This window comes from Bufo bufo, chromosome 3 (assembly GCF_905171765.1).
Source record: "Bufo bufo chromosome 3, aBufBuf1.1, whole genome shotgun sequence".
Classification (NCBI taxonomy): Eukaryota; Metazoa; Chordata; class Amphibia; order Anura; family Bufonidae; genus Bufo; species Bufo bufo.
The window spans coordinates 30334299-30352560 of NC_053391.1; the positions used below are offsets into that span (position 1 = coordinate 30334299).

At 42.7% G+C, this 18262-nt stretch overlaps 1 protein-coding gene across 1 annotated transcript in view; it reads left to right on the forward strand.

Moving 5' to 3' along the window:
- LOC120993597 overlaps window positions 1–17202 on the forward strand; it is a 114013-nt gene extending 96811 nt beyond the window's left edge. The window contains exons 11-13 of the mRNA XM_040422072.1: window positions 3670–3792; window positions 13888–13995; window positions 17008–17202. Coding sequence (XP_040278006.1) covers window positions 3670–3792; window positions 13888–13995; window positions 17008–17100 — 324 coding nt within the window. The 3' untranslated portion in view covers window positions 17101–17202. The remainder of the gene's footprint in view (window positions 1–3669; window positions 3793–13887; window positions 13996–17007) is intronic.
- Window positions 17203–18262: the final 1060 nt, after the last annotated feature.

Below are 18262 nucleotides of genomic sequence, written 5' to 3' on the forward strand. Positions count from 1 at the left end.
AAACGTTCCGTTCCGGAACTGAAGACATCCTGATGCATCCTGATGCATCCTGAACGGATTTCTCTCCATTCAGAATGCATTAGGATAATCCTGATCAGGATTCTTCCGGCATAGAGCCCCGACGACGGAACTCTATGCCGGAAGACAAGAATGCAAGTGTGAAAGAGCCCTTAGTTAGATAGCTCATATATATAATGCAGATAGTTAGTGGGAGAAAGTCAGTGTAGGTTATATCCTGATATAGTGGAGCTGATAGGTTCTGCTGTCCATACAGACATGCTACATACACTGCGTGCAGAATTATTAGGCAAATGAGTATTTTGACCACATCATCCTCTTTATGCATGTTGTCTTACTCCAAGCTGTATAGGCTCGAAAGCCTACTACCAATTAAGCATATTAGGTGATGTGCATCTCTGTAATGAGAAGGGGTGTGGTCTAATGACATCAACACCCTATATCAGGTGTGCATAATTATTAGGCAACTTCCTTTCCTTTGGCAAAATGGGTCAAAAGAAGGACTTGACAGGCTCAGAAAAGTCAAAAATTGTGAGATATCTTGCAGAGGGATGCAGCACTCTTAAAATTGCAAAGCTTCTGAAGCGTGATCATCGAACAATCAAGCGTTTCATTCAAAATAGTCAACAGGGTCGCAAGAAGCGTGTGGAAAAACCAAGGCGCAAAATAACTGCCCATGAACTGAGAAAAGTCAAGCGTGCAGCTGCCAAGATGCCACTTGCCACCAGTTTGGCCATATTTCAGAGCTGCAACATCACTGGAGTGCCCAAAAGCACAAGGTGTGCAATACTCAGAGACATGGCCAAGGTAAGAAAGGCTGAAAGACGACCACCACTGAACAAGACACACAAGCTGAAACGTCAAGACTGGGCCAAGAAATATCTCAAGACTGATTTTTCTAAGGTTTTATGAACTGATGAAATGAGAGTGAGTCTTGATGGGCCAGATGGATGGGCCCGTGGCTGGATTGGTAAAGGGCAGAGAGCTCCAGTCCGACTCAGACGCCAGCAAGGTGGAGGTGGAGTACTGGTTTGGGCTGGTATCATCAAAGATGAGCTTGTGGGGCCTTTTCGGGTTGAGGATGGAGTCAAGCTCAACTCCCAGTCCTACTGCCAGTATCTGGAAGACACCTTCTTCAAGCAGTGGTACAGGAAGAAGTCTGCATCCTTCAAGAAAAACATGATTTTCATGCAGGACAATGCTCCAGCACACGCGTCCAAGTACTCCACAGCGTGGCTGGCAAGAAAGGGTATAAAAGAAGAAAATCTAATGACATGGCCTCCTTGTTCACCTGATCTGAACCCCATTGAGAACCTGTGGTCCATCATCAAATGTGAGATTTACAAGGAGGGAAAACAGTACACCTCTCTGAACAGTGTCTGGGAGGCTGTGGTTGCTGCTGCACGCAATGTTGATGGTGAACAGATCAAAACACTGACAGAATCCATGGATGGCAGGCTTTTGAGTGTCCTTGCAAAGAAAGGTGGCTATATTGGTCACTGATTTGTTTTTGTTTTGTTTTTGAATGTCAGAAATGTATATTTGTGAATGTTGAGATGTTATATTGGTTTCACTGGTAAAAATAAATAATTGAAATGGGTATATATTTGTTTTTTGTTAAGTTGCCTAATAATTATGCACAGTAATAGTCACCTGCACACACAGATATCCCCCTAAAATAGCTAAAACTAAAAACAAACTAAAAACTACTTCCAAAAATATTCAGCTTTGATATTAATGAGTTTTTTGGGTTCATTGAGAACATGGTTGTTGTTCAATAATAAAATTAATCCTCAAAAATACAACTTGCCTAATAATTCTGCACTCCCTGTACATAGTGCTGAGATGTCACCAATCAGTAATATGTAGTCAGACCTGCTAAAATGTGAAGTTGCACGTATTGCACCAAAATATGTGCATCATTAATTGCCGATTTGCGCAATAGCGAATATATTGGAGCACTCTATCTGCATATAAAGCTATTGTAATGTTCTGCTGTTCCAACCATTTTCTCCAGTCTCAGGAAACTTCTAGCAGCTTGAAAAATGTAGCAACAGTGACCCACGCCTGTATTGCGCATGCAATTACATTGCCAATTTTTGCAATCAAGAAAATAATGACGGATATTCGCACAAACATTCGCAAAATATTGCGAATTCGAATATTGCCCCTGCCGCTCATCACTACTGCTTTTTGCTGATTGCTATACCTTTCTAGCATACAGTACAGACCAAAAGTTTGGACACACCTTCTCATTCAAAGAGTTTTCTTTATTTTCATGACTATGAAGGCATCAAAACTATGAATTAACACATATGGAATTATATACATAACAAACAAGTGTGAAACAACTGAAAATATGTCATATTCTAGGTTCTTCAAAGTAGCCACCTTTTGCTTTGATTACTGCTTTGCACACTCTTGGCATTCTCTTGATGAGCTTCAAGATGTAGTCACCTGAAATGGTCTTCCAACAGTCTTGAAGGAGTTCCCAGAGATGCTTAGCACTTTTGGCCCTTTTGCCTTCACTCTGTAGGTCCAGCTCACCCCAAACCATCTCGATTAGGTTCAGGTCCGGTGACTGTGGAGGCCAGGTCATCTGGCGCAGCACCCCATCACTCTCCTTCATGGTCATTTAGCCCTTACTTTCAAAGTTTTCCCAATTTTTCGGCTGACTGACTGACCTTCATATCTTAAAGTAATGATGGCCACTCGTTTTTCTTTACTTAGCTGCTTTTTTCTTGCCATAATACAAATTCTAACAGTCTATTCAGTAGGACTATCAGCTGTGTATCCACCTGACTTCTCCTCAGCGCCCCTGATGGTCCCAACCCCCAGAAAGGACTAACGATGCATGTTGCTACAATGCACAGTGATGTACACTGAGATACACTCTCTCTGCAGGCTGATATATAGGTAATTTAATGCGCTTCTTGACCAATTAATTTGGAAAATTTGGCAAAGAGTCCGAATCAAATTTTGGAAAACTTCGCTCATCATATCTACATGAAAAGCTAACTGGTTTCGAAGTCGAAAAAATGCAGACCAAAAATTACACAATGAAGAAAGAAGGGGAAAAAAAGCAATAACTAATGTAAAGCAGATGCTTAAAATTAAAAGTTTAAAAGAGGTTCTGGAAGCTGGAAGACAGGGACTATTCCAGGGTGCTTTACAGTATATACCTTCACCTGGTGTCCAAAGGGGCTACTCATTGTGTCACAAGAAAGGAAAGAGGATATACAGTATAGTACAATAGTGTAATCTAGAGAGACATATTAGATTGTAGATTGTGGTCTCTTTGTAGTTTGAGGTCAGAGCTGTTTTATGGGCTCTGAGCCCATCAGATGTCTCCTCCCTACTGGTCCCACTCCACCTCTTTAGGAAGGAGTGGTATAGGCTAAGCCAGAGGGACTGTACCATGATCCACCTCCTCCATCTCCCTTCTCACAGCCTGAACTCTCCCCGCCTGCAGCTGCATCCCCCTCCTCCCTATCTTCTATTATATTTTGTTAAAAATATGTTTGATATATTCAAATGTACTGTTCAGGGCTTTATAAAAAAAATATGAAGATGGGTATGCTATGTCATTCTTAAAGTATTTTTTATGTGATATAAGTGCTTTTGTTTCATTTTTATGTGTTTGTTTCTTAGAAAAATGCAGGGAGCCAGGGAACTGAGAAGAAGCAAAGAAAAGGACCAACTGTGAAAAAGAGTGAAGAGAATAGAGAAAGGAATAGCCCGAATCCCAGTTATACTCTTATTAACACTAATGAGGTACTAAGACTACGATTACTCCAGAAATAGACAACCACAGTGAGGTAGAGATCTACTGTAGTGATACAAGATGTTCTTAAAGAAGGTTTATCCAGATAGGTTGGGTTTGGGGTGTTGTGGACCCCCTACAACCACATTCCATTCCCCCCATTCTGTACAATCAGGATATGAATAGAGGTACAAAACAGAGATAATCCTCTGTTGTTTTTGCTTCTACCATAGAGTATAATAGAACGTAGGGGTCAAGGTTGGCGGGGTCCCCTTCCTACACCTGGAATCCAAACTCCAGCTAAAACCATATCTCAGCCACATGCTATATACTGTAGGGGTGCCTATGTATGAGTGTGGTCCTCTCCACTGAAGCCTATGGGAGTTAGAGAGACAACTGAGCAAGCAACACCCTTAGATTTCTAATGACAGAGTCAAGCACATGTGCCACTACCTCTTCCCAACTGAATAAGATTGCCAAATGTTCATCAAGAATTTTCTGGTCCAAGAAGAGAGCAGGTGGATAGATAAAGGGCTTCCATTAATGGTAGTCACAGCAAGCCTTCCAGCTCCCTTGTCTATAGTAATTAAACCTGTGTCCTGCAATCTTTTCTTTAGAACAGGCACTTCACATCCCCAATAATCACAGCAGCCCCAACCCTTCCATTAGTGAAACATGCATGCCCACCACTGGACCTTCTTAACTGGCAGTCACACTTCGACTCTCCCTGTTCACTGCTGAGGAAATAGGGGGGGGGGGGGGGGGCTTCTGTGACTACTGCAACAGTGAGAAAGTATAAGATGGCAAGGAAGACACAAAGGTTGATTACATTTCACTTTATTGGAGATATAATAGAGTACTTGGGAAGTAAGTGGATAGACTGAGGACCGCAAAAACACAATAGTGCTACCCTGTCTAGCGCCACCCTGGCAGGTAGGAGAAAACGGGAACTACAAGCAAACGGCAAACCTTCAATTTCCGCATCAACCTTGCCAATAGTAGCAAATGGAAAGGTTTTAGAGTTTTTTTTTTTTTATTACCCTCAGAAAACTTCATGAATCTCATAGAGGGGCAAACATTAGCTAAATGATTTATACCCCCACAACAGAAACAAACCCTCCTCTGACAGCTGAATCCTCTACTATCAGAGGCAAGCAAACCCAGCTGCACGGCATCCTCCTCAGAGGGGATTGAGACAGACTGAGACCCCTGCTCACTGAATGAGACAGCCCCACTGTCCTTGGGCTGAATATGACAGGAAAGAGTAGTCTCCTCTCTCTCTCTAAGACGCCTGTCAATACGAACAGCTAGAGACATGGCTGACTCTAACGACGCTGGTCTCTCATGAAAAGCGAATGCATCTTTCAATCTTTCCGAAAGACCATGGCAAAATTGATTTCGGAGTGCAACATCATTCCAACCAGTATCAGCTGCCCATCTCCGAAATGAAGAACAATATATCTCTGCGGAGTGTTTACCCTGGCATAAAAAACGCAGTTTAGATTCAGCCAGAGCAATACGATCCAGGTCATCATATATCTGCCCCAGGGCTACAATAAATTCATCCACCGATCGGAGAGGCCGTGCCCCCACCGGCAGCGAAAAGGCCCAAGACTGAGCATTATACCTGAGCAGCGAGATGATGATCCCCACCCTCTGCTCCTCATCACCAGAGGAATGGGGAAGTAGGCGAAAATGGAGTTTGCAAGCCTCTCTAAAGCGAACTAAATTCTCACTACCCCCGGAGAACGAATCCGGAAGCGAGATCTTAGGCTCGGAACAAACTCCATGAACGCCAGCAGAACCGGTCACCTGAAACTGAGACACAGTTTTACGGAGATCTGCTACCTCCAGCGAAAGACCTTGCATGCGGTTAATCAAGGCTGAAACCGGATCCATGCTTAAGACGGTTTTGGCAGTTTATAATGTCACGGGTGAAGTTTGCAGATAGCTGGAACTTATGAATAAACTAGCGACTGGCTTGATCCCAAACTAAGGAGCTTATAGGTGAGCCCTATAAAACCCTAAGAGCTCTCCCTGACTGCTATGCACATGCAAGGGTCTCGATGGTAGACGATTGCATGCCCACGTACCTAAGTCTGTATGACACCTGAAAACTCTACAATAGTGAGGGGACACGACCACCGGCTCCCTGCACTTAATACGGACGGAGTCAGGGTCACCTAGAATCAAGCCAGCAAGGAAACACAAGGAAACACAATAAAGTAAAGGACTTATCTGAGCAAACAGCAGAAGCAGCCTCCAGCAGTGAACACCTCATCCAGGAAGTAGTATAAACCTCAAAGTGAGGCAGTATGGGAGGGAATATAAAGGAAGACGATTAGTCTAAATAAGTGACACCTGGCAGAAGGAAAGTAGATGAGAAAGTGAAACCAAATTAAAGAACATCATACAAGAGGTAGAGAAGAACGTCTGCCAGACCTTCTCACAGAACGGTGACAGGATTATGTGAATATTCGAATCGCGAATTTTAATCGCGAATATTACTACTTCGAGACTTCGCGAAGATTTAGAATATAGTGCTATATATTCGTATTCTCGAATATTCTAGATTTTTTTTCATCAGTAACCTCCCTTCCTGCTTGTGGGCCAATGAGAAGGCTGCAATATATTTGTCAGAGCTTAGCAACATCCCTAGCAACCAATAGAAAAGTTGCCTATACTATATAAGAACCTCCCCAGCAGCCACTTTCTGCAGTTTTTTGCAGATCTGAGAGAGAGAGAGAGAGAGCAGTGTCATTGCTGTGCTCTGTGCTTTGTTGTGCTTTACATTAGTTAGTTAGTTAGCTTATAAATAATACAGATAGTTAGTAGGAGATAGTCAGTTTAGGTTAGATAGTGATATAAATAGATAAATAAATTGGACTGGCACTCTGTATGTGTGGTGATGGAATAAATACAATCAATAATATAATAAAAGTGATCACAATTTAATTCATAAACAAAATACAATAAAATACACAATAAAATGGATATGAACGCTAAAATATGAAATAGCAGCACTGATATGATAGTTCATTGAAGAATTTATGGTATGAAGTTCATATAAGCCAACGACCAAACGTGACTAGGTATAGTGGTTTGTCCTTTCAATCATAAAATTTAATAGGTGCAGCTTATTGCAATAACTGGAGCGCTCCAGTGAAATAACTCCTCCCAGGACCTGCCGAGCATAGCTCTTGCTACTTTGACTGCCGCACATCAGATCTCGCGATATTCTGCCAGAAGTCCCAGACCGGAGACGTCACGGATCACGTTAGACGCAGCACACTCTGCGATACAGACGGTCAAACAAGTAGCACGCTATAGACCGCATTGCTTCGGCGTTACTTCCAAGTGCGGGATCAGTCGCACCATACACGTGAGTGCCTTTGCTTTCCACCTTAGTCGGCTCAAGGTAAGGTCCGATATCTCCCTTACCTTAGGAGCACTGCATCACAGTGACTGCATTTTACCGCTATTCAGGAGACAACATATCTGTGCTGAATTTTTTGCCTGAACTGTATAATCATCAGACTTTACGCTTGCATTGCGTTTTTTTTGCACCTATTAAATTTTATGATTGAAAGGACAAACCACTATACCTAGTCACGTTTGGTCGTTGGCTTATATGAACTTCATACCATAAATTCTTCAATGAACTATCATATCAGTGCTGCTATTTCATATTTTAGCGTTCATATCCATTTTATTGTGTATTTTATTGTATTTTGTTTATGAATTAAATTGTGATCACTTTTATTATATTATTGATTGTATTTATTCCATCACCACACATACAGAGTGCCAGTCCAATTTATTTATCTATTTTTAATACTCGTCTGTAAGGGTGATACAGTTTTTCTGGCCTAGAGCACCTGGTCCTTCTTTGCATATAGAGTGAGCAATTCTTCAAATATTTCTAGATAGTGATATAGTGTAGCTGTTCATACATGCATGCTACAGACATAGGGCCAGATTTATCATTACACTTACATCATACTCCTTTTTTACATATGTCCAAAGTCACTTTTGGCTAAGTCAGATTTATTAGTGGTTCTTTTAATATGTGATAAATGTGGTTTGACGGTAGCATTTTTTCCTTCAGTAAGCGGCTTTACAAAAGTCGCACGTCTTTACGAAAAAGTTGCATGTTCTATTAAAAAGTCATATAAGATAAGTATGATCCTCACTGGAGTGAAATTGTGTAATTTTTAGCGACTTTTTAAAATTGTCACAATAGTAAATCTGTCTAGAGATACATTTACATAAGAAAACACGCCCACTTTCAGAAAACTGGTGAGCATAGAACAGAGCCAATAAAAGTTGAAAAAATTTGCACAGTTTTAGCGATGGCGCAAAGATTAGCGACTTTTTCACTCCATTATTTTGACTTGAGCTAATAATAAATCTGGCCCATAGTGCTGTGATATCACAACAATACTTAGTGCACCAATCAGTAATATGTAGTCAGACCTGCTAAAATGTGAAGTTGCACGTATTGTGCAAAAATATGCGCATCATTAATTGCTGATTTGCGCAATTGCAAATGTATTGGAGCACTCTATCTGCATATATAGCTATTGTAATGTTCTGCCGTTCCAACCATTTTCTCCAGTCTCAGGAAACTTCTAGCAGCTTGAAAAATGTAGCAAAAGTGACCCAAGCCTGTATTGCGTGCGCAATATGCGCATATTACATTGCCAATTTTCGCAATCAAGAAAATAATCGCAAATTCGCGAATATATATGGAATATTTGCCCAAATATTCACGAAATATCGCAAATTCGAATATTGCCCCTGCCGCTCATCACTACTGCTTTTTGCTGATTGCTATACCTTTCTAGCATACATAGACAGTATATGAGGTTAGTGTTGAGTGAATCAAAGCGTCCGAAGTGGAATTCCATCCGAAGTTTAGGAAAAATTGGATTCGCAACTAATCCAAATTTCTTTAAAATTCGTGGTAACAATTTTTTTTCCTAAAATGGCGGCTACACGTGTTACAAAGTGAAAGTAAAAATCCCAAGATCACCCATAATTCTGTGGAGACAGCAAATCAGCGGCTAGCCAGCCCCTGTGATGTCACATCTGTTTAAAAGCCTCATCCCCCATGGTGTCAGCCATTTCACTGTGATCTGAGCATAGGGAGAGATGTGACAAGCGCTAGGGACAGTGTTGCTAAAAGCTTTTAATTATGGAATATTGGATAGGGAGAGTGCAGGGACAGTGCAGGGAGATCGTAGGGAGAGTTTTTACACACTGTAAGGAGAGCATAGGGAGACTGCAGGGACTGTGCAGAGATTGTAATCTGAATCTGAAGGGATCCATAATCCATAGAAGACAGTGAACAGTGTCCACCTTGTTTAATAGATACACAATTCTATTATGCCTTGATTCTCAAATTGGGGTGAATAAGCTGTGTAATACTATTGTTATTGGGGTGTCCACCTGCCTGTCACAGTAACTGTTTCACTACCAGAAAGGACTAACAATGCATGTTGCTACAATGTACAGTGATGTACACTGAGATACACTCTCTCTGCAGGCTGATATATAGGTAATTTAATGCGCTTCTTGACCAATTAATTTGGAAAATTTGGCAAAGAGTCCGAATCAAATTTTGGAAAACTTCGCTCATCATATCTACATGAAAAGCCAACTGGTTTCAAATTCGAAAAAATGCAGACCAAAGATTACACAATGAAGAAAGAAGGGAAAAAAAGCAATAACTAATGTAAAGCAGATGCTTAAAATTAAAAGTTTAAAAGAGGTCCTGGAAGCTGGAAGACAGGGACTATTCCAGGGTGCTTTACAGTATATACCTTCACCTGGTGTCCAAAGGGGCTACTCATTGTGTCACAAGAAAGGAGTGAGGATATACAGTACAGTACAATAGTGTAATCTAGAGAGACATATTAGATTGTAGATTGTGGTCTCTTTGTAGTTTGAGGTCAGAGCTGTTTTATGTGCTCTGAGCCCATCAGATGTCTCCTCCCTACTGGTCCCACTCCACCTCTTCAGGAGTGGTATAGGCTAAGCCAGAGGGACTGTACCATGATCCACCTCCTCCATCTTCCTTCTCACAGCCTGAACTCTCCCCGCCTGCAGCTGCATCCCCCTCCTCCCTATCTTCTATTCTATTTTGTTAAAAATATGTTTGATATATTCAAATGTACTGTTCAGGGCTTTATAAAAAAAATATGAAGATGGGTATTCTATGTCATTCTTAAAGTATTTTTTATGTGATATATTTGCCAGAAAATGTCAAGTGCTTTCGTTTCATTTTTATGTGCTTGTTTCTTAGAAAAATGCAGGGAGCCAGGGAACTGAGAAGAAACACAGAAAAGGACCAACTGTGAAAAAGAGTGAAATAGAGTGGAATAGCCCGAATCCCAGTTATACTCTTATTAACACTAATAAGGTACTAAGACATTGATTACTCCAGAAATAGACAACCACAGTGAGGTAGAGATCTACTGTAGTGATACAAGATGTTCTTAAAGAAGGTTTATCCAAACAGGTTGGGTTTGGGGTGTTGTGGACCCCCTACCACCACATTCCCCCCATTCTGTACAATCAAGATATGAATAGAGGTACGAAACAGAGATAATCCTCTGTTGTTTTTGCTTCTACCATACACTATGTACAGAATTATTAGGCAAATGAGTATTTTGACCACATCATCCTCTTTATGCATGTTGTCTTACTCCAAGCTGTATAGGCTCGAAAGCCTACTACCAATTAAGCATATTAGGTGATGTGCATCTCTGTAATGAGAAGGGGTGTGGTCTAATGACATCAACACCCTATATCAGGTGTGCATAATTATTAGGCAACTTCCTTTCCTTTGGCAAAATGAGTCAAAAGAAGGACTTGACAGGCTCAGAAAAGTCAAAAATAGTGAGATATCTTGCAGAGGGATGCAGCACTCTTAAAATTGCAAAGCTTCTGAAGCGTGATCATCGAACAATCAAGCGTTTCATTCAAAATAGTCAACAGGGTCGCAAGAAGCGTGTGGAAAAACCAAGGCGCAAAATAACTGCCCATGAACTGAGAAAAGTCAAGCGTGCAGCTGCCAAGGTGCCACTTGCCACCAGTTTGGCCATATTTGCAACATCACTGGAGTGCCCAAAAGCACAAGGTGTACAATACTCAGAGACATGGCCAAGGTAAGAAAGGCTGAAAGACGACCACCACTGAACAAGACACACAAGCTGAAACGTCAAGACTGGGCCAAGAAATATCTCAAGACTGATTTTTCTAAGGTTTTATGGACTGATGAAATGACAGTGAGTCTTGATGGGCCAGATGGATGGGCCTGTGGCTGGATTGGTAAAGGGCAGAGAGCTCCAGTCCGACTCAGACGCCAGCAAGGTGGAAGTGGAGTACTGGTTTGGGCTGGTATCATCAAAGATGAGCTTGTGGGGCCTTTTCGGGTTGAGGATGGAGTCAAGCTCAACTCCCAGTCCTACTGCCAGTTTCTGGAAGACACCTTCTTCAAGCAGTGGTACAGGAAGAAGTCTGCATCCTTCAAGAAAAACATGATTTTCATGCAGGACAATGCTCCATCACACGCGTCCAAGTACTCCACAGCGTGGCTGGCAAGAAAGGGTATAAAATAAGAAAATCTAATGACATGGCCTCCTTGTTCACCTGATCTGAACCCCATTGAGAACCTGTGGTCCATCATCAAATGTGAGATTTACAAGGAGGGAAAACAGTACACCTCTCTGAACAGTGTCTGGGAGGCTGTGGTTGCTGCTGCACGCAATGTTGATGGTGAACAGATCAAAACACTGACAGAATCCATGGATGGCAGGCTTTTGATTGTCCTTGCAAAGAAAGGTGTTTTGTTTTTGAATGTCAGAAATGTATATTTGTGAATGTTGAGATGTTATATTGGTTTCACTGGTAAAAATAAATAATTGAAATGGGTATATATTTGTTTTTTGTTAAGTTGCCTAATAATTATGCACAGTAATAGTCACCTGCACACACAGATATCCCCCTAAAATAGCTAAAACTAAAAACAAACTAAAAACTACTTCCAAAAATATTCAGCTTTGATATTAATGAGTTTTTTGGGTTCATTGAGAACATGGTTGTTGTTCAATAATAAAATGAATCCTCAAAAATACAACTTGCCTAATAATTCTGCACTCCCTGTAGTGTATAATAGAACGTAGGGGTCAAGGTTGGCGGGGTCCCCTTAATACACCTGGAATCCAAACTCCAGCTAAAACCCTATCTCAGCCACATGCTATATACTGTAGGGGTGCCTATGTATGAGTGTGGTCCTCTCCACTGAAGCCTATGGGAGTTAGAGAGACAACTGAGGGAGCAACACCCTTAGATTTCTAATGACAGAGTCAAGCACATGTGCCACTACCTCTTCCCAACTGAATAAGATTGCCAAATGTTCAACAAGAATTTTCTGGTCCAAGAGGAGAGCAGGTGGATAGATAAAGGGCTTCCATTAATGGTAGTCACAGCAAGCCTTCCAGCTCCCTTGTCTATAGTAATTAAACCTGTGTCCTGCAATCTTTTCTTTAGAACAGGCACTTCACATCCCCAATAATCACAGCAGCCCCAACCCTTCCATTAGTGAAACATGCATGCCCACCACTGGACGAACTCTTGAAATTTGTCTCATGTCCGATTCATTAAATTTTTTTAAAAATGTGATTGACGTCTGAATCGATTCTGCACAGATCAAATATGCTCTGAGGTCTCAAGAACTCAATTTTTTTAATATCTTTTTGTTATTTTTACTCTCTCTCCCCCCTTAAAGGGGTTGTCCATGTTCAGAGCTGAAATCGGACATATTCCCATCTTCACCTCTCCAGCCCCTCTGATATGGTGTCACGGGGCGCCAAAGGCACACTCGGTCTCCCATCAGCCGCAGACCTGCTGCTTAGCTTCGGGAGCGAGGATCTGTGTTTGGCCTCGTTCCCAGGGCGGCTTTGCTAGCTGGGAGTCTCCCTGCTCCTAGGTCTGCCTTGAGCGCCGAGCTGATCACTCGGTGCTCGACTTGTCTGTCTGTCGGTCATGTGACGCTGGCCACATCACATGACCCTCAGACCCTACTATAAATACAGGCAGCCTTCTGGCCACAGATTGCCTGTTAATTCTAGGTTCCTGGCTATTTGTTGGACTACTGAATACTACCTGATCCTGTTCCCTGATGATCCTTTGCCTGCTCCTCCTGTACTGCGCATCTCTCCTGGTATCCTAACCCCGGCTTCCACCTGACGATTCTTTGCGGACTCCTGTTGTACTTTGTTTCTCTCCTGGTATTTGACCTCGGCTTTTCCTGACTATTCTCTACTCATTCCTTAGTACTGCGTAGCTCTCTAGGTATTGACCCGGTCCGTTCACGTTCCGTTATTTGTCTTGTCTGTCTTCCCAGCACGTATCCTAAGTTAGGGACTGCCTGTCATTAGTACTTGCGAGGCAAGTAGGCAGGGCCAGGGGTGAGGGTGGAGCGCAGTGGTCGCTATCCTCCCCCCTGTGTGTAGTGTACGTGACCGTCACATACGGACTGCGCAGGGCAAGGGCTTGTTTGTTTACCTCGGCACATTGCTAAGTGGAGGCTTCCGCCCAGCAGTGTATTCGGTGATGTCACCGGCACTGATGGGCCGGCTTTAGCACTGCCCTAGCCGCTTTACAGGCTAGGGCAGCACTAAAGCCCGCCCATCAGTGCCGGTAAAGTCACTTGGCTCACTGCTGGGTGGAAGCCTCCGCCTAGATAACACTATATAGAGCCCGGTACATTACCTGAACTCCATAAAAAGCCTTTTCCCTGCGTGATTCAGCGCAGGGCAAAGGAGAGCATCAGAGCATGAAATGCTCCGATGCTCGTATCAGGGGGGCTGCCTGGGTGAAAATGGAGATATGTCCGGGTTCAGCCCTTGGTTGCTTACACCCTCTATACATGTTCCTCTTTAGCTCAGCCAAGCATCCAACCAGCATGTGTCCTGAATGGGGCAGGAGGGATAGAAAGCCATTGCCATGCTTTTCTGGTGATAGCTTACCGTACCAAGAACAAAAGGATTGGCCAGGCGAAATCCAACAGTTTGATTCTCATCTCCCCCAACTTTTAGGATAATGAAGGAACTCCAGGAACTGAGAGGAAACAAAGAAAAGGATCGACTGTGAAAAAGAAAGAAATCAAACAACAGAATATCGCGGATGCCTGTAATACTGATGAGGTGAGTAAAATTCCTCGCCTAGAACATACATCACTACTGGAGGTAGACAATCATAGTTGGGTTCTACTGTAAAGATATAAAATGTAGATTAGGGTTTGAATACTAGGATCCCTCACAATCACAAGAATCACATCTCTTTCATTTTAAACAAGAGAGAATAAGCTGTATGGAGTAGAGAGCATGCCCACAAAAAAATAGGTCGTCCGATGGACTTTGGAAAAAACAATTGTCTCCGGTTCAGTCTAAGACTCCAAGACATTGGTGATCTATTCAAGACCTGTCCAAAATCTACCAGCAGGTTAGAGTAAGGCTGGTGGAGGCCCCTGTTCAAAAGAATTGTTAGGCAGCAGCATCCATCCCACTTTTTAAACCTCTACTGCAGGCAGAAGACATTTTTTAGCCACATCTTCAACCCCAATCCACCCCAGCCTCCTCCAGATAACAAGAGTATTCTTCTATTGTTAGTCACACCATATTATACAGCTTAAGACTTTAGTCATAATAACCCAAAAAATGCATTAAGACTGCTCTGCTGTCACGGGGGTGTCACGACCTATCGCTGACCCTGTTGTGCCTGTGGTCAGAAGGTCGCAGCGGGTGGCTACTCACTAGGTTTCAAGAGATCGCTCCATGACCTAGTGGTCGGAATGGATTCCGGTCCAGGTTTTCCTTCTTTGGTTTGCGATCCTTTTTCTCCCACTTAGGAATCTGTAGCTTTTCCTTTCAGCTCTTCTCTGTCAGCCACTCCCAGCTACTATTTATTCTCCCTTTCTGCTTCCCTTGTTGCCAGATATAGACCTTCTTTACAGATCTTCTATTCTGACCTCTGGTGGAGTTGGAGTTGCTGTGGAGCTGTTGGAACTGGTGCTGTTGGATCTCCGGTTCACTCCTGTTTGTCTCCCTTTGGGGATTGTTTGTGGTGTTTGTGTTGTTTGCCCTTTCCCTGTTGTTACCCTAGGTGCCAGTGGTGAGGACTAGTGCTTCCACCGCCCTACTCACTACCTAGGGATTATGTCAAGATAAGCCAGGGACGAGGCATATGATCACCGTACGGGTTAGCAGCCTGTCTATTGACGTCAGGGCAGCCAGGTGCCAGTGCCAGGTGAGTTAGGGGTCACCACTCCTCCCTCTCCCTAATGAAAGGGTGCCCTCCTTCCCTCCTCTCTGCGCCGCACGTCTGTTATCTGCCATATCAGATGTGATATTTGCTTTGATATTATGGGTAATACATTTCTGCTAGATGTAGGTATCTGTCATGAAGCAGGTGTGGAGCCACTCTGCCCCTGAACAGATTTGGCTTTGGTCTACTTCTAAAGGAGTCATCTAAGTGTGCCCCCCTCCCCCGGTCTTTGCACAGATATCTGGACTCTGCTGCATAGAAACCACTAAGCTGATTCACCGGGATCAAGAGACACTGTTGCATGGCACCAAGGGGACAGGCTAGAGTGTAGTCAGTGGACAAATTGAGGTCAGGGCAGGTAGAGTTAATACAATTCGGTATACAGAGCAGGTAGCTCAAGGTCAATATGGGAGTCGGGCATGGTCAATTCTAATAAACAGCCAGAGGTCATGCACATGAAATCAGAATAGAATGATAGTGCACCTTTGCAGGGACTAGCAAACTGGAGAACCTGTTGCTCAGGCACTTTCCCATAGGAGAAGACGCCATTAACACCCAGCATGCACTCTAACTACAGCAGTCTGAGGAGGAGAGGCTTGAAACGGTCTAACACAGAATACAAAGTGCTGCTGCATCCATGCCTACTGGGAGGAGGCTAGTGGGCATAGATTGACATTTATTAGGCCCCCACTGCAGTCCTGCATACCCTGTGGGAAAGGATGCCACGCTACTCACCATGCCATCCAGTGTCCTGGCCTCAGGAATTTCCTGCAGGCTGCCGTCTTCATGCTGCTGCCCAGTGATCCAGTCTCTGTCACCTTAGAGCATGCTTACCTCTGGCCTCTTAAAGGGCCAGTGTGTGTGCTTGCCAATGGCTAAGGAATGGGATCCCTGGGTATTTAAGGCACCCTCTTAAAGCAGAGGGTGGCTGAGCTTCAAGGTTCCTTGGTGACCAGCAAAGATGTATTGAAGTCTAGTATTTCAGCGATTTGCCTGCATTATCTTCTGCCTCTTTATCCAGTGTGTCTCCAGTCCTGACCCGCTCTGTGTGTTCCTGCACTTTCAGTTTTGTTTGTATTTTGAGTTCACCCAGTTTGTCAGCCCTTGTCTGTATTCCTGCAATCGCCGAGCCTGCCCTGCCTGTGTCTGCACTACTACCCTGCCAGCCATTCTCTCCTGTATTTGCCTTCATCTGCAGTACACTTCTAGTGTGCTTCCTGGACCTCAAAACCAGCAATCAAGTTTAAGCGACTGTTCAGACCACACCAGCGATTTTGTCTGATATTCTGAGCTCCTGGTGCTTGCACCTGGATTCCTTACCCCAGTAGGTCAGCTGCCAACTGTATTGGGACTATATCCCAGGAGGTAGTAGTTTGGTTGTTCCCCTGCAACACATTCCAGATCCCTGTACAGGGGTTGAAGGGTGAGTACCAGGAGAGTGACATTGTGGTATAATAGTATCACTTTAATCTCCATTAGTTTGAATGGTTAATGTTGAGCATCCGTTCCATCTGTTTTCTGTTATTTTTGATGGGAGAAAAAGTGCTGTAAAAATAACAGAAACCTGAAGGAAAGGAGCTATTTTCTGTTTAAGATTCAAGTCAATGAATGATGGCTAGACGTGACATACATCATTCAGTCCATGTAATCCATTCATTTATTCCTTTCTTGTAAATTTAAATTTTATTAAGAGATTTCTATTTTATTTTTTCAAAATTAAAAGTATAACATTGACATGTAAATACAGGAAATACAACCAGAGTTCTTCACAGACAAGCATCCTTTCTAACAGAACAGAAATCCAGAAAACACTTCTCTGGTGTGAACAAGCCCTTATATTGTTTTCCTATTGTTTTTCAAGTCATGACTCATTTTTTGTTGTTTATTTTTAGGTCACTAATGAAACGCCCGGATCTGAGACAAAACAACAAAACAGCCCGAGTGGGAACAAAAAAAGGAAGAGCGCGAAACGGCTATTTAACTAATGAGAAATCCTACACAGAGCATAGGATGCGAAGCTGGGCAGGCTCATGTACACATTACCATTTTTATTTTTTTTAAGCTATTTTTGATTGATTTTTACAAATACAATAAAACATATAAACATCAATCAGAAGGAACTAGTACATATTACATATTTGGCTCCATGCAAGGGGCCCAAAAAGTGAATATATGAGAATACATGTTTGCACACGGCTCATTTATAAATGGAAAATAACGAAAATAAGGAAAATAACAAAGAAACATCCATTAAGGACAACAATCCAAGTAAATGATGATGTTTCGAAAAAGAGTAAGAAAGTGGGGGTATATTTCACAAGGGGTTCTCTCTAGTTTTGTGGATTGTATAATCTAAGTAGCCAAGGATTTTTGATAGGGTTAAAATCACTTGAAGGAGGCCAAAATAGCACATTTTCATGCCTCATTCACACATCAGTGATTTTGAGCCAAAACCAGAATTGGAGCCTCCAGGGAAGGATCTGCACCGGTTCTGTGTTTAGAGCCGCACCTGGTTTTGACTCAAAATCACTGATGGAAATCACTGACTGAACACTGACTTGTGAATGAGGCATCAGGGTTCAGGAAAATCAGTTGATTGCATATGCTATTGACTTCTTTGGTAATCTCTTCCCAACATCGTACAATCTTAGGTAGTAATTAGTGTTGAGCAAATCGAAGTCAAGCAAACTGATTCGATCCGAATTTCAGGAAAAAAAATTCTTGCGCTTCGTGGTATGAATACATTTTTTCTGAAATGGCAGTAAAAAAATGATATCATCATGTAACATGGTTTCTTCAATCAAGATGGCCACCACTGCATCTCTGCGAGCAAATGTATAAGGTGTATTTTTTTTAACCCTGATTAACCCTTGAAAGGCCTAAAATGTTATTGTCAGATCAGCAATTAACGCGGTATCTGGGGGATTTAATGATGGGGAGGGGGGGCGCAATAGTCATTTCCCGTCATTGTGCCCGCTACTTACAAAAAAAATACGCTTCGTGACGAAATAATTAGTAACAAATCAAATTACATTGTGTGAAATTCGGCAAAGCAGCCGAATAGAATTTTTGATAACTTACTACCAGAGATGAGCGAAGTTACGAAGCGCATTCCTTTGTATGTCGCGAGTGCAATGATGGTGAACT